A 12,848-nucleotide genomic window follows, 5' to 3' on the forward strand; every position below is an offset into this window, starting at 1 on the left:
TGGGGTCCGGGGGGCGGTGAAGGTCAAGGCACCCTCCATTTTCAATTATGCAATAACGATTGAAGAGAGAGAGAGAAAGGGAGAAATTGAGTACCAGTCAAAGGTTTGGACACACCTACTCATTCAAGGGTTTTTCTTTATTTGACTATTTTCTACATTGTAGAATAGTAGTGAAGACATCAACACTATGAAATAACAAATGAACTTATGACAAGGCACATCTGTTCATTGAAATGCATTCCAGGTGACTACCTCATGACGCTGGTTGAGAGAATGCCAAGAGTATGCAAAACTGTCATCAAGGCAAAGGGTGACTACTTTGAAGAATCTTAAAATATAAAATGTATTTTGATCTGTTTAACACGTTTTTGGTTATACATGGTGAGAGAGAGCAGACAGACGGACGGACGGACGGACAGACAGACGGACGGACAGACAGACTGTGAGAGAGAGAGAGAGAGAGAGAGAGAGAGAGAGAGAGAGAGAGAGAGAAAATGAAAAGAGAGAGGCATCCACCCACCATCCACCCCTTACTCTCTTCCACCCACATCAGACATTTTGCCCTTCAGACGCAGGCGAGTCCTTTTATAATGCTTTTAAAAATTAACCAACGTATAATTTATCTCATGCAAAACTATTACGGGCCAGTGATATCAATGTTACTATTTAGTCTGTGTGTTTCATCCCCCAGTCTATCTGCCAGAGGACATGTCCCATTGCTGTTAATGACCTATTGCTGCTGTCGCATCCAATCCAGCCCACTGACTGGAGAGATGACAACACACAGTGGGAGACGACAAAACGGTCAACACACTGTCCCTGAGCGCTGTCATTTCCCCCCTCTCCTCTCCTTCAGCCTCTCCTCTCCTCTCCCCTCATTGCTTCTCTTCTCTCCTTTCCTCCTCGCTCCTCTCCACTCCTCTATTCTCCCCTCTCCTCTATGGCTGCTGCTGGCCTCCCTCCAGCCAGGGAGGGAGAGACACTGGGAGGAATTCTGCTGAGGAGGAGCCATTACCGGGACCACAATGCCACAGAGATAGAGAGACTATTTTGGACAGTGATTGGCCAGGGCCCCACAGAGACAGACACAGAGTGAGTCTCGCTCACTGTCACCCCTAAACACACAGCATTCCATCTTCCTGCTACAACTACACACACACCTTAACATTGACCTGAACACACACACACCTTGACTCAGCCTTCTATAGCTACACACACACCTTCCAAAAACAAGCTCAATCTCTGCCCTCCCTGATTAGTACCAGTGGGTCTGTTTAGGCTACATGACTATGGCGTTACTGTAGCTCGACACCTTCGTGAATCACCTTCGTGAATAGAAAAACGACTTTTAAAACGCCCTTAACAGCGAAGGCACCCCAAAACCTGTCTTCTCTGTAACGTCTGAGATGGGGGTAGAGGGGAGTAGGGACGGTGGGAAAAAACAAAGGGCTTCCTTCCGGCACGAAGATGCAGCTGCCAACCTGATCTCCGCATATGAAATCAGTTCATTGATTATTTGGATTGACAAAACTTGTTTGTCAACCAATTCAATGTTTTTGGGCCTGAAAACAAAAAGACCATAGAAGGCTTGTTTGAATGCAGCCCCGTTCCCAGGTCAACCGGGCCACTCAGAGTCAAAGGAGCCTGGAAAACAAAGCAGCTATGGTAGCCGGGTAGCTGGGGACCATGACACAATGAAAGGGAACTGCCGGAGCCGTAGAGATGGCTACTAACGCTGTCCCGTTCACACACACACACACAGAGCCATCACCCTGTCCCATTCTCTCACACACAGGGCATGATTAATCCCGTGTCACATGACTAGGTCCGGACAGGAGACAGGCACAGTTCCCGGGAGACATTTACACTCACTCTGTCAGATTAAACAGCAACCTAACCCGGTGCTTCTAGGGCTCTCACTGTTTCTACTGCTCTCAGGCCTGCCAGCCTGTCACATACGTATAGGGCCCAGGTACACTTCTCTTTAGAAAATCAACCAGACAAAGGGGTCAAAGATGAATATATTTTTCATTGTAATGACTGTTATCATATCATTTTCTACTACTATGTAGAATGTGTACATTGACATTTTTGTCATTTAGCAGATGCTCTTATCCAGAGCAACATACAGGAGCAATTAGGGTCAAGTGCCTTGCTCAAGGGCACATCCACAGATTTCTCGACTCATGGGATTCGGACCAGTGACTTTTTGTTTAGTGGCCCAATGCTCTTAACCGCTAAGCTACGTGACGTCCTGTCTTTGTAAACACATTCTGAAACAGGGCTGTAAAAACAAATGTGTTACACATTCTATACGTGTTTGAATGGTTTCAACAAAGAGGGGACCATTTTTCAATTTAGGTTTGGTTTGGAGTTTTCCAAAAATTGTCATGGAATGTTTGGTGAGTTAGGTAAAAATACAGGGGAGAAATGGTAAAAGGCTCTGCTAGTGCATCTTATTGAGTTTGGCTTTGGATAAGTCCCCTTAGCTGTTGGCATTAGGCAGAGACAGAGTCACTCAGAGTAATGAGCACTGGTTAAGCCCTGAGAGGCCAGACAGGCAGGTAGAGTAGAGCAGAGAGAGTAGTGTAGAGACACAGAGGAGCTCATCAAGCCGTCCTCTTTATTAAGCACTATCAAACCCACTCTAATCTGTCTAAAATTAGCCGCTGTGCTCAACAAGTAATGACTGCCTTGCATTCATTATTAGTTCATTTTCCCCAAATCAATCACCGGCCGTGCATGCTTTTTTTAAATGTCATCCTAAAACTTTTCACAATCAATTAAGCTGAAGATTAATGGGGACAATTTGCCAGGAACAAGTCCTTCCTTGAAAAGGCCACGCCTCGACAGACTTCTAGCCTGCTATTGATGTTAATTATACATTTCCGCTTTCTTGTCAGACACTTAACCTGTCGCAGGGAAAGTGTTCGCAGGGAAAGTGTTCACTTATAGTGAGAGGGGGCTGCCGTCACGATGCTGCGTCACCAGATTGTTAACATCCCCGGTAGAATGACATTTTTAGAAATGTTGCCAGTGGGTGAGTTTCAATTCAATGCAACTTTATTTAAGCCAATTAAAAAAGGCATAGCCAGATCACAAATATCAATATCCTCCGTATTCAGTATACAAACAACAGACATTATACACATTAGTTGCTGTTTCTGTTATTGAAATTGACTATGAAATCGAGGTTGTTCTCTGCCGTTGATAACCATAAGGGAAACATCCCTCCCTTCTCTTCCCTCCTTCCCCTTCCCAACCCACTAAACCTGGGGATCTGAGGTAAATGCAGGAAGATGTCACTTTCAATTCAGCACATGTTTAATAGGGCATATGGCTGCCACTGTGTCTCATGGGACTAAAGGGGGCAGCGTTTCTGCTACAACCTCTTTTTATTCGTGTTCACATCATGCATGACAACACAATGTTCACTGTGGGACAAGGCTGGGAGGAAGCAAACCCCATTGGAAGACATCTACGCGACCTGGAGGGTTTTCGTCGTTGTTGATATCTTCGATCAATAAACTTGCACGATTAGAACGAGCCACCGCATTCTCTGTGTGCCGCTCCAAGTCAAAATGCATCCAATAACATCAATCAATCAGTTACATTTATTTACAAAGCTCTTTTCCCATCAGCCGATGTCACAAAGTGCTGTACAGAAACCCGGCCTAAAACCCCCAAAGGCAAACAATGCAGGTGTAGAGGCACGGTGGCTAGGAAAAACTCCCTAGAAAGGCCAGAACCTAGGAAGAAACCTAGAAAGGATATTGTGGCAATCCAGGTTAAAATGTAGATTACAAAAATGTAGACTACAGGAAATAAAGATAGCTTGATGATCAACAACTCCCAAAACAAAAAGATTACATGTCAGCATGGTTACCAGCTTACACTTTCATATCAGCTGTAGTATCAAATGATGTTTTTGCTTTACTGATTTACAGCAAACCCTTTGGGCTTATGTATAGAGATAAGCAGCACTATATAAAATATTAAAAAGACAAGACACAAGCAAAATACCCTCAGGACTAACGGGGTTAACCATTATCATAGTTTCATAATTCAATTATGTAAGGGATAATCAACGAGGGGCTATGTCTATGCGTTCCATGGAAAAGAATGAACGACGTGGTAGGTGTGTTCCACGACGCGCTAGCGGAGTGGAAATGACCTTCCACGGAGCTGCATTCCTTTCCAGAGAGCACATAGAGCACCGAGTTAATTGTCTCTTTTATACCAGGGCTACAATTGAACACATTTTCCGCTAGAAATGTGTTCAACATCCACTGAAGTAGCTAGCAAACAAACCTACTTGCTAGTTCAGCTAACCAAACCTTCAGTCCTATGAAAATTGAATTCAACAACCCCAATAATGTTTTCAATTTGACTTTTGCTTTCAAAAGCAGCTCAAACATAGAACATGTAAGAATTAACTACAGCCATTGAATTCTACCGCGCAAATATACCGTGTGTTACAGGGAAATAAGGTACGCTCTAGAATGCCCTTCAAGCCAATAAGAAACAAGTATTCAACAATGCCATCGTATAAAATAATTTAACCGTACTGTAATACAAATATATTTCTACATAACCAAAAATAAGGCATAAATGACATAATAAACTAGAATATGAATCTATAATAACTGAGTATAATATAAGTATTAAAGGATGGACTTTCAAATGTATAATCTTTATGGATGAAACATTTATGTATGCCTCAAAAGGTTGTATGCATTGTTCCCTCTCAGCTGCACACGTGTGTGGGTTCGCAGCTCCCCTCGACCTGCTGCTCAGAATCATTGTTATTTTATTTAACCTTTACGTAACTAGGCAAGTAAGTTACGAACAAATTCATATTTACAATGACGGCCTACCAAGAGGCAAAAGGCCTCCTGCAGAGAAGCACAAGAATGTACTTCACTTATCTTTCTAGAGTGTTCCCCTTTAGTTAACACTATCAACGTTTTGCTCTACTGTGGGAATTGTGCTTGAATCAACGCAATATTAGCCATTTTCAATGTGACATACTAAAAATAAACAATGCAAGACTTAGTATGCAAAACTAACTGTGCAAGAGATTTTCTTGTAGGCAGAGTGCATTGGAGTAGGAGTCTATTGCATTGACAGGCACGACTCAGGCCCGTACATTGACCCGTGCACCATAACCAATCGGGCCACCCTGGTAGGCCTACAATATGATCAAATAGCCGCAGTAGCCTACTTGGCCACTGCTAAAACTGTAACTTAAAGTTACACTATGCAGAAATCGCTCCGCCATTTCCTGGTTGCAGTTTCGCTTCAGTTTTTGTGACAAATAATAGGCTAGTACAGTGTAGATAATCATTGTACCAACTAAACCGCCATGAAATATATTTTCCATAACCAAAAATATTGTTGTTTCAGCTGTTTGAAGCTGGTGTACAAAACCGAAAGTAAAAGACTCAAAAACAAAACTTAAGAATGGGAACCATAGAAATAGCGTACATAGAACAGATCTACCGCTTCTTACACTTATTCTTTAGGTAGAATGATAGATCTATAACTCACATTTCTATGTGAATTTGGTCGGGTCGAGCCAAAAGTAACACATTGCCACTTTAAAGCGGGTACAGCCTCAGTGTTTACAGAAACGTGTGCCGGAAGTTGCACAGACTTTTCACAGTTTGTGCTCAGCAGATCTGAAATTTGCTCAGTGCCCCCAGAAAATAGAGGGAACATTGGTTGTATGTTCAAGAATCAAGGCAGAGCATTAATGCAGTAATGCTAGAAGGCTTGAACAATGCCTCAGCTTTGGTCCTGTGTGGTAGAGGTTGACACAGTAACAGGATTCCCACGGGTCTTATATGGTCCCGTGGGAATCCTGCAGGAACAGGAGTGATATTCACCTTCTCCCAACAATAACATGCGTTCTTCGGTCTTCAATCACTATTTATAAAAATAGATATGAGACCTGGGCAGGCAACAAAAAGTAGCTAGCTAACAGTTCTCTCTCTTGTCTAGTGAAAAATGAGCATGCAACCCAAAACGGGGCCGTTACTATGGAAACTCACAAGCAGCAGAGCGCAGGGTGCAGGCAGCTAACGGATGAAGTGATTTCTGATTTCTGCGCGGGATTGAATTTTATCGGGACAGGACAGGAAAGTTGTCAGGGTTATAGAACTGTTGCAGGATCGAGACAGTAGGTGGGGGGGGAATTCTGGACAAGATGGGAAAGGAATGAATTAACACTCCCCTGTCAACCTACTACTGTGAGGCTCAGTTGGTAAGAGCATGATGACAGCAATGCCAAGGTCTTTGCAGGAATCACATACTAGCTATCGTAAGTCGTTTTAGACTAAATCGTTTCCTTAATGTCAATTGCTTTGGTGGATAAATGTATCACTAGATGTCAGTAATAACCCATGTGAATAGTGTGGGGAGTTGCTAGACAGACAGACAAACAGACACAGTGCATATCTAGGGTTGCAAAATTATGGTAACAAAATTATGGTAACAAAATGATGGTTTTCCAGAAATAGCAGTTGGAATATTTTGGGAATCAGGAGTGAATAAGAAGGATATCTGGGAATCCTCCAACCACAATTTCTGGAAACTCTGGGAATTTGAGGAAAATTATCAGAATTTTACAACCCTTGTAACTGTACAATAACGTTAATACCAGGCTTGTTAAACAGGGTGGTGGTGCCTGTGGGACAGGACAGGACAGGTGTTCTGTGGTATAGTGCGATCTCATATCATCCTACCTGCAATATGTGGCTCCCGAGGTGTGGCTCGAAGATCTCTGAGGCTACTGCACTGGGAGTCCTCCTTCGCTGTACTCCTATAGCTGTACACACACAACACAACACAACAGACAGAGCCATGGTGAGACAACACACACACTGGGTGAAACACACACACACACACACACACGCACGTACGCACACACACACAGACACACACACACACACACACACACAAACACACACACACACACACACACACACACACACACACACACTGGGCGGGTATAAGGCTGACTGGGTTTGTATGCACATACATTACTAGGCAATACATAAACATGTAGCTAGACAGACAGACAGACACAGTACATAAATGCAGTTGCATGTTAACACGCACACAACACAAAGGCACACACCAATACCTTACGAACAATAGGTTAGCTACGACAGTGAGAACCAACAGCTGACATCATTGACATCAAGCGCCCACTATGATAACTTTACAGTAATAAGTGCTGTAGCGATGCTCATCAAAGGGCGGAACTCGTACAGTACAATGCCATTATCGAGGGCAGCTAGCTTGCATATTCAATGATTCGCTGGCTGGTACAAAGGCTTGTTTCTAAATGAGGGATTATATCATGCGATTGATTCTGCTGCATAGCAGACTAACCAGAGACTGTGCCCTTGGGGTATTTTCTCTATACTCCCAACTTAAAAGTAGGGAGAGGCACCATGCTACCCGTTACTGGTAAAAATGGCCTGAGGTAACTTTCAAACTCCCACCAGAGCTCATTATGGTGAATTTTATAACAAAGTGCTCTGTACTTAATTTTCAGAGTTTAGCCAGGAATTGGGGTAATGTTGCTGAATTAAGTGCAATTAATGATGTAATAAAAGCATTGAATGGCCTTTAAAGACTCTCAAAGAGCAGGAGCAAACAGGGCCTCCTCTGGGAAGAAGCCAGGGGAACGGGTTAGAGTCAGAGGCCAGGCCCCGGGTGGACGGGAGGGGGCACAGACTGCACAATGAGGGGCCTCTGTCCTTCACTGTATTCCCTGTTCCAGGCCAAGCATGGTAAACACACATCCCCCTCCAGTAATGCTGTAAGCAGTTAGCCCTTTCCCCTCCCTGAGGAGCGGGGCCCATGCCAAACAACATGCACTGGATAGACAACACCTGCAGGACCAGTCCAGGACACACACACACACACACGCACACGCACACACACACACACACACACAAACACACATACACACAAACACACACACACACACACACACAAACAGTACTCCGCCATTGGTTGGGGAGGATACAAACAAGGCATGAGGCGGAGTCAGGGCAACCCCAAACAAACAGTACCAGTAGAGAGCCCTGACACATAGAGACAGCAGAGGGAGCTAGAACCCAGTCCTCAGATGCACTATGCTGGCCTGTGTGGCCTCACACACACACACACACACACACACACACACACACACACACACACACACACACACACACACACACACACACACACACACACACACACACACACACACACACTGTGACCCAGCACAGAACCAATACCCAGCACTCAGACACACACCCGGGCCATACGTTAGCTCCAACAGGCAGCTCATGTAGAACAGAGCAGAAATATCACAGATCAAAGCACACTTGACCAACTTCAATTATCATCTTTTATATCCTGGCCGACACAGTGGAGGGAATCATTATTTCTCTCCTACAATGGCCCTCATCATCACACAGTCAGACAGGGCTCTTTCCCTGCTAAAAGAGCCCCGGCATGGAAGTAAGTGACAGATTGCTTTATATGCGGAAAATTCCTTGACCTTGGGGATCTTTTGAAAACGGGAAACTATACGTGGTTAATATTTTATAATAAAGAAGTTGAAATGTTAAACTGGCACCACTGGTGAAGGATTGTGGCCACCTTGAAGCACCTCTTCCTGCCAACAGCTCCTTCACAGTTCTTAATAACACACACATTAGCAATTCAGAGCAGCGCCTTGGGTGCAGATGGCCCGTCACCTACAGACTACTGTGTCTGACTGTCCCTGTCTCACACACGCACACGCACACACACAGGCACGCACGCACACACACACACACACACACACTTTGTTAGACACTCAGTCCAGGAGACCAAATATTGTGGAGGCAATCGAATCTAAATGTGTCCCAATCCACACAGTAGACTGATTAATAAAGATATAAACCAGCTGGAGACTGTGATTCTATTATGTTAGGGGCTAACACTAACCCATCACATTTTTCACGATTTATAAATGCAGCTTGACGAGGGTGATTTTGATATTACCCCCCCCCCCCCCCCATTTCAATATTGTTAAGGAGACTCGTAAAATGACAGCGAGACTGTAAAAACATCACTTTGACACCTGTGCTAATGTACTTAAATGTTTTATTTGTATTTTTAAGGGCTGACTAACAAGTATTACGTATATTAACAATATATTAATGCACTATACACCAGGTAAGAACAGAATGACATTATGGAAAACTGCATTCAAATCACACTCAGATAATGAGGAATGCACAGCACAGTATAACCTTCGCTTGAAAAGTCTCTGCTTCTATCATTTGTCGTAATAAAAACAAAAACAACATCTGATCGACTTTGCACTAGCTCCATATTTAAATCTGACCAATAACAACTGACGTTGCTACTGAGGTACTGAACATTATTAAACGTTCTCTCTAGTGGATTGGCAAAAACAGTATTAACTCAGAATCCAAATTCAAACTAACTGTGTGTGCATGCAAATCAGGGTGAAAACCCTCCTTAATTTAAACTAATGCGGCTTTATGATGTGAAAATATCAGTTTCCATTTACCACTCTCAATGTTTAATGTCGGCTGTTTAATACAACCATGTCACAAACAGCATTTGGTTTCAAGATTGCAATATATTGCAATTTGATTCTCAGTACTGTGGCAATTTCTAAACCGCAGTGCTATTTGAAAGTCAATTTAACTTTCAGTTTTATAAGTCAACATTATTGCTATTGTTAATTTATTTCTCATTTAATGGAAAATTGGCAACAGGGGCCCCGACTGTCATTTTAAATCTGCAGTAATTTCTTGTGAAGCTTAGTGTTCTTATTCCCTAGTTTCTGGATTAGAGCAGGGCTAAATGGCAGCTCCGGCACCACCAAAGACTCTGGGGCAGGTACTGTTACACAAATTGCCAATTCAATTAACAGAGTGTAAATGCTCAACTGGCAGCTGGCACGGAGGACAGCCATTTTGGTTCTTGTCAGGCCTAATTCATCAGGCTGTCAAAGGCCTCACTATGAGGAGCCTCACTGTGGTGTGGAAACTGTGGACACTGTGTGCAACCACTTCCTTAGTGATCCGTTAACCGCTACAATGGTAAACTTGTATTAACCCAGCACACAGACAAACACAAACTACACACAATGGACCCAAAACTGTTATTTTGGTCTCTCTCTCTCTCTCTCTCTCTCTCTCTCTCTCTCTCTCTCTCACGCACGCACTCACGCACACACACACACACTCTCTCGCCTCCAGTTTGCCATGGCCACCAGTGCGTTTTAATCAGCCAGGATGATCCCATAGTTACATCAAGATCAACAAAAGTTATATTTTCCTTCCTGGGACCCCTAGCTGTGGCTAGTGAATTACCTCAGTGTCCTCAGAACAGCAATCCCCATCTCACGCTGTGTCCCCCGTATCAACTACCAACAACCTGGGAGACAGCAGTCACTATGGATCCAGTCACATAATCCTGTTTGTTTTAGTCACATTCACCTCCATGTGCTGAATGTGATAGTAAGAATACCATTTTGTCCTTGTTGATGAACCATTTTGTGCTGAAATAGATACACTGAAATCAAGTGTGCATGTCAAAAGCATTTCTTATTAGATTTCTATATGGCTCTTGTGTCTCTGTATTATAGTGTGTGCTTGAAGTATTTTCATATATAACAAATAATATAATACCAATGTGATCTATATTCCATTGGAAATCTTATATAAAAAAATGGAAATCCAATGTCAATTTGTAAAAAGAAAAAATTAAAAAAAGATTAAATTACAGTACATTTACAATGGTTCAAAATTCACACCCTTCAGGCATTTCAAACATAGAATCTGCCTATTCTGAAATGTATGGTTTTAAGAGTGTTTATTTTTTTTTACATTTAATTTGATTAAAATACAAATTCCTTTATAGATTAAATCAATTCTCCTTCCGTATCCTTCAGTCTACATACTCCCCAAATGTTTTCACAGTGGAAACTGAAAGTCCATTCAATCATTTACTGACCACCGGCTAATGAAAGCTCTTCTGATCACATGTCGTAGTATTCCTCCACAGACCGGCCGGATACTTAATTAATAAGTCATCCTGATGAAGACGGAGGCTGAAACATTTGTTTTAATTAGTTTCCTTTCTAACATCTTTCACTCGTTTTAAGTTTTCATGATGGTCTGTTTAATAATCCATGTTCATCTTTCTGCTCATTTGTGTCATCAAACTTTAACGGCGGTGATTCTAACACTAATGACCAGTCTCAGAGTAAGCCTGAGAAAGAAGGAGTCTTTCATTTCAGCGTCAGTCTGTCTGCTGCTTGAAGCGAACAGGTGTTAACAATACGCGTACTATACACTGACATTTTGGATTTGTCTCAATTCATTGATTGATTTTGATTCAATAATTAGGATTACAGAAAATAATATTTCGATGAACATTTTCTAAAATAGTTCCACCTCTTCAGAATGTTTTTTTTTCTCCCACATTTGAATCTTAGGTTATTGTAAAACTAACTGACTGGCTGATAGTACAACAGTTGTTGTGGCCTTTTCTAGCCTCCTTACCCTTTCTAGTCATGCTATCTGTGTGCGTCGGCTGTACAGTGAACCTGGACTGGGCTGAGTGGATATCTCCAGCTCTGTCTTTCTCTCTCTTTAGTACAGATCCCAGATTACACCTTGAGTGTCGGCTCAGTGAGGAATAATTGTCTATGGAAAGTCTCTTGTAGTGGCCCTGAAGTCCCTGTTCAAGTGATTTTGTATTTCATCATTGTGCCATTCCCCTCCTCATCACCAGAAACAACTGTCAGATCCACTGATAAGAGGGCTGTATGAGAGCATGGCAGAGCACTCTGGGTGACAAGTATTGTCCAGTTGCGATTCATATCAAAGCTGCAGGAGGAGAATAGCAGAATAAATTAGAGCTATTCAGAGAGGCGAGTACCTGTAACAATACAATATTGTCTCCTGCTGCAGTTTGAACATGAGGTCACAGCACACAGACACTGATGTGACAATGAAAAATAAAAGTGTTTGGAAGGGTTCCCCAATAGGCCAAATTCGGCCTGAGGGTGATTTTTATTTGGCACCCAAGTTTTCTGAGCAAAACAAAACAAAAATGTTTTTTAACGTTTTTTTTTACATAATTTTCCGTTGTTGGACACAAAGAACTGTAAAATCATTAGGAACTCAGTTCAAAGTGATTTAAATTCAATAAATCTGTTACCAAATATTCCCACGCATGAATACAGAAGCATATGTGAACATATACCAATGTAATCCAGGAGTGAAATGATTCTGTTTTTGTCAAATACTATATCTGTTTGGTATTCTTTCCATCAATTTGCAGTGTACAGATTATTTATAACTATTTTCCGGCTCCCCAACCAGGCCCTTGACGGGGGGTAATTGGAGACCCCTGGTGTATGGCATTGAGGGGGAGCTTTCTCAAACCAGCATTTGTGTGCATTTTTTAAAATGTACTTTCAAGGTGTGCCATACTGTACACTCTGTTTATATAATGCATAAAAAATACAAATGACTGACAGGCTTTAGCCAAGACCCTCTGCCTTTAATTTAACTTTCAATCAAATCTATCAAATAATAGTATATTTGCGCCATGAAAAGCTGGTGCCGTCAACAAGCTTGTCGGGGGAAATATCTAAACACATTCAGCCATCTTGAGCATCCCAAAGATGCTAAACACAGCTATCGATATTTTTCTCAGCGGAGAGGAGAGGTGGGCTGGCTGGCAGGGAGAGGAGAGGTGGGCTGGCTGGCAGGGAGAGGAGAGGTGGGCTGGCTGGCAGGGAGAGGAGAGGTGGG

At 42.6% G+C, this 12,848-nt stretch overlaps 1 protein-coding gene across 1 annotated transcript in view; it reads right to left on the minus strand.

The window, feature by feature from the left end:
* Positions 1 to 12,848, minus strand: part of LOC115146011 (neuronal PAS domain-containing protein 3) — a 346,013-nt gene that overhangs the window by 179,568 nt on the left and 153,597 nt on the right. Inside the window, 1 exon segment of the mRNA XM_029687751.2 lies at positions 6,747 to 6,829. Coding sequence (XP_029543611.2) covers positions 6,747 to 6,829 — 83 coding nt within the window.

Source organism: Oncorhynchus nerka, linkage group LG18 (genome assembly GCF_034236695.1).
Source record: "Oncorhynchus nerka isolate Pitt River linkage group LG18, Oner_Uvic_2.0, whole genome shotgun sequence".
Lineage (NCBI taxonomy): Eukaryota > Metazoa > Chordata > Actinopteri > Salmoniformes > Salmonidae > Oncorhynchus > Oncorhynchus nerka.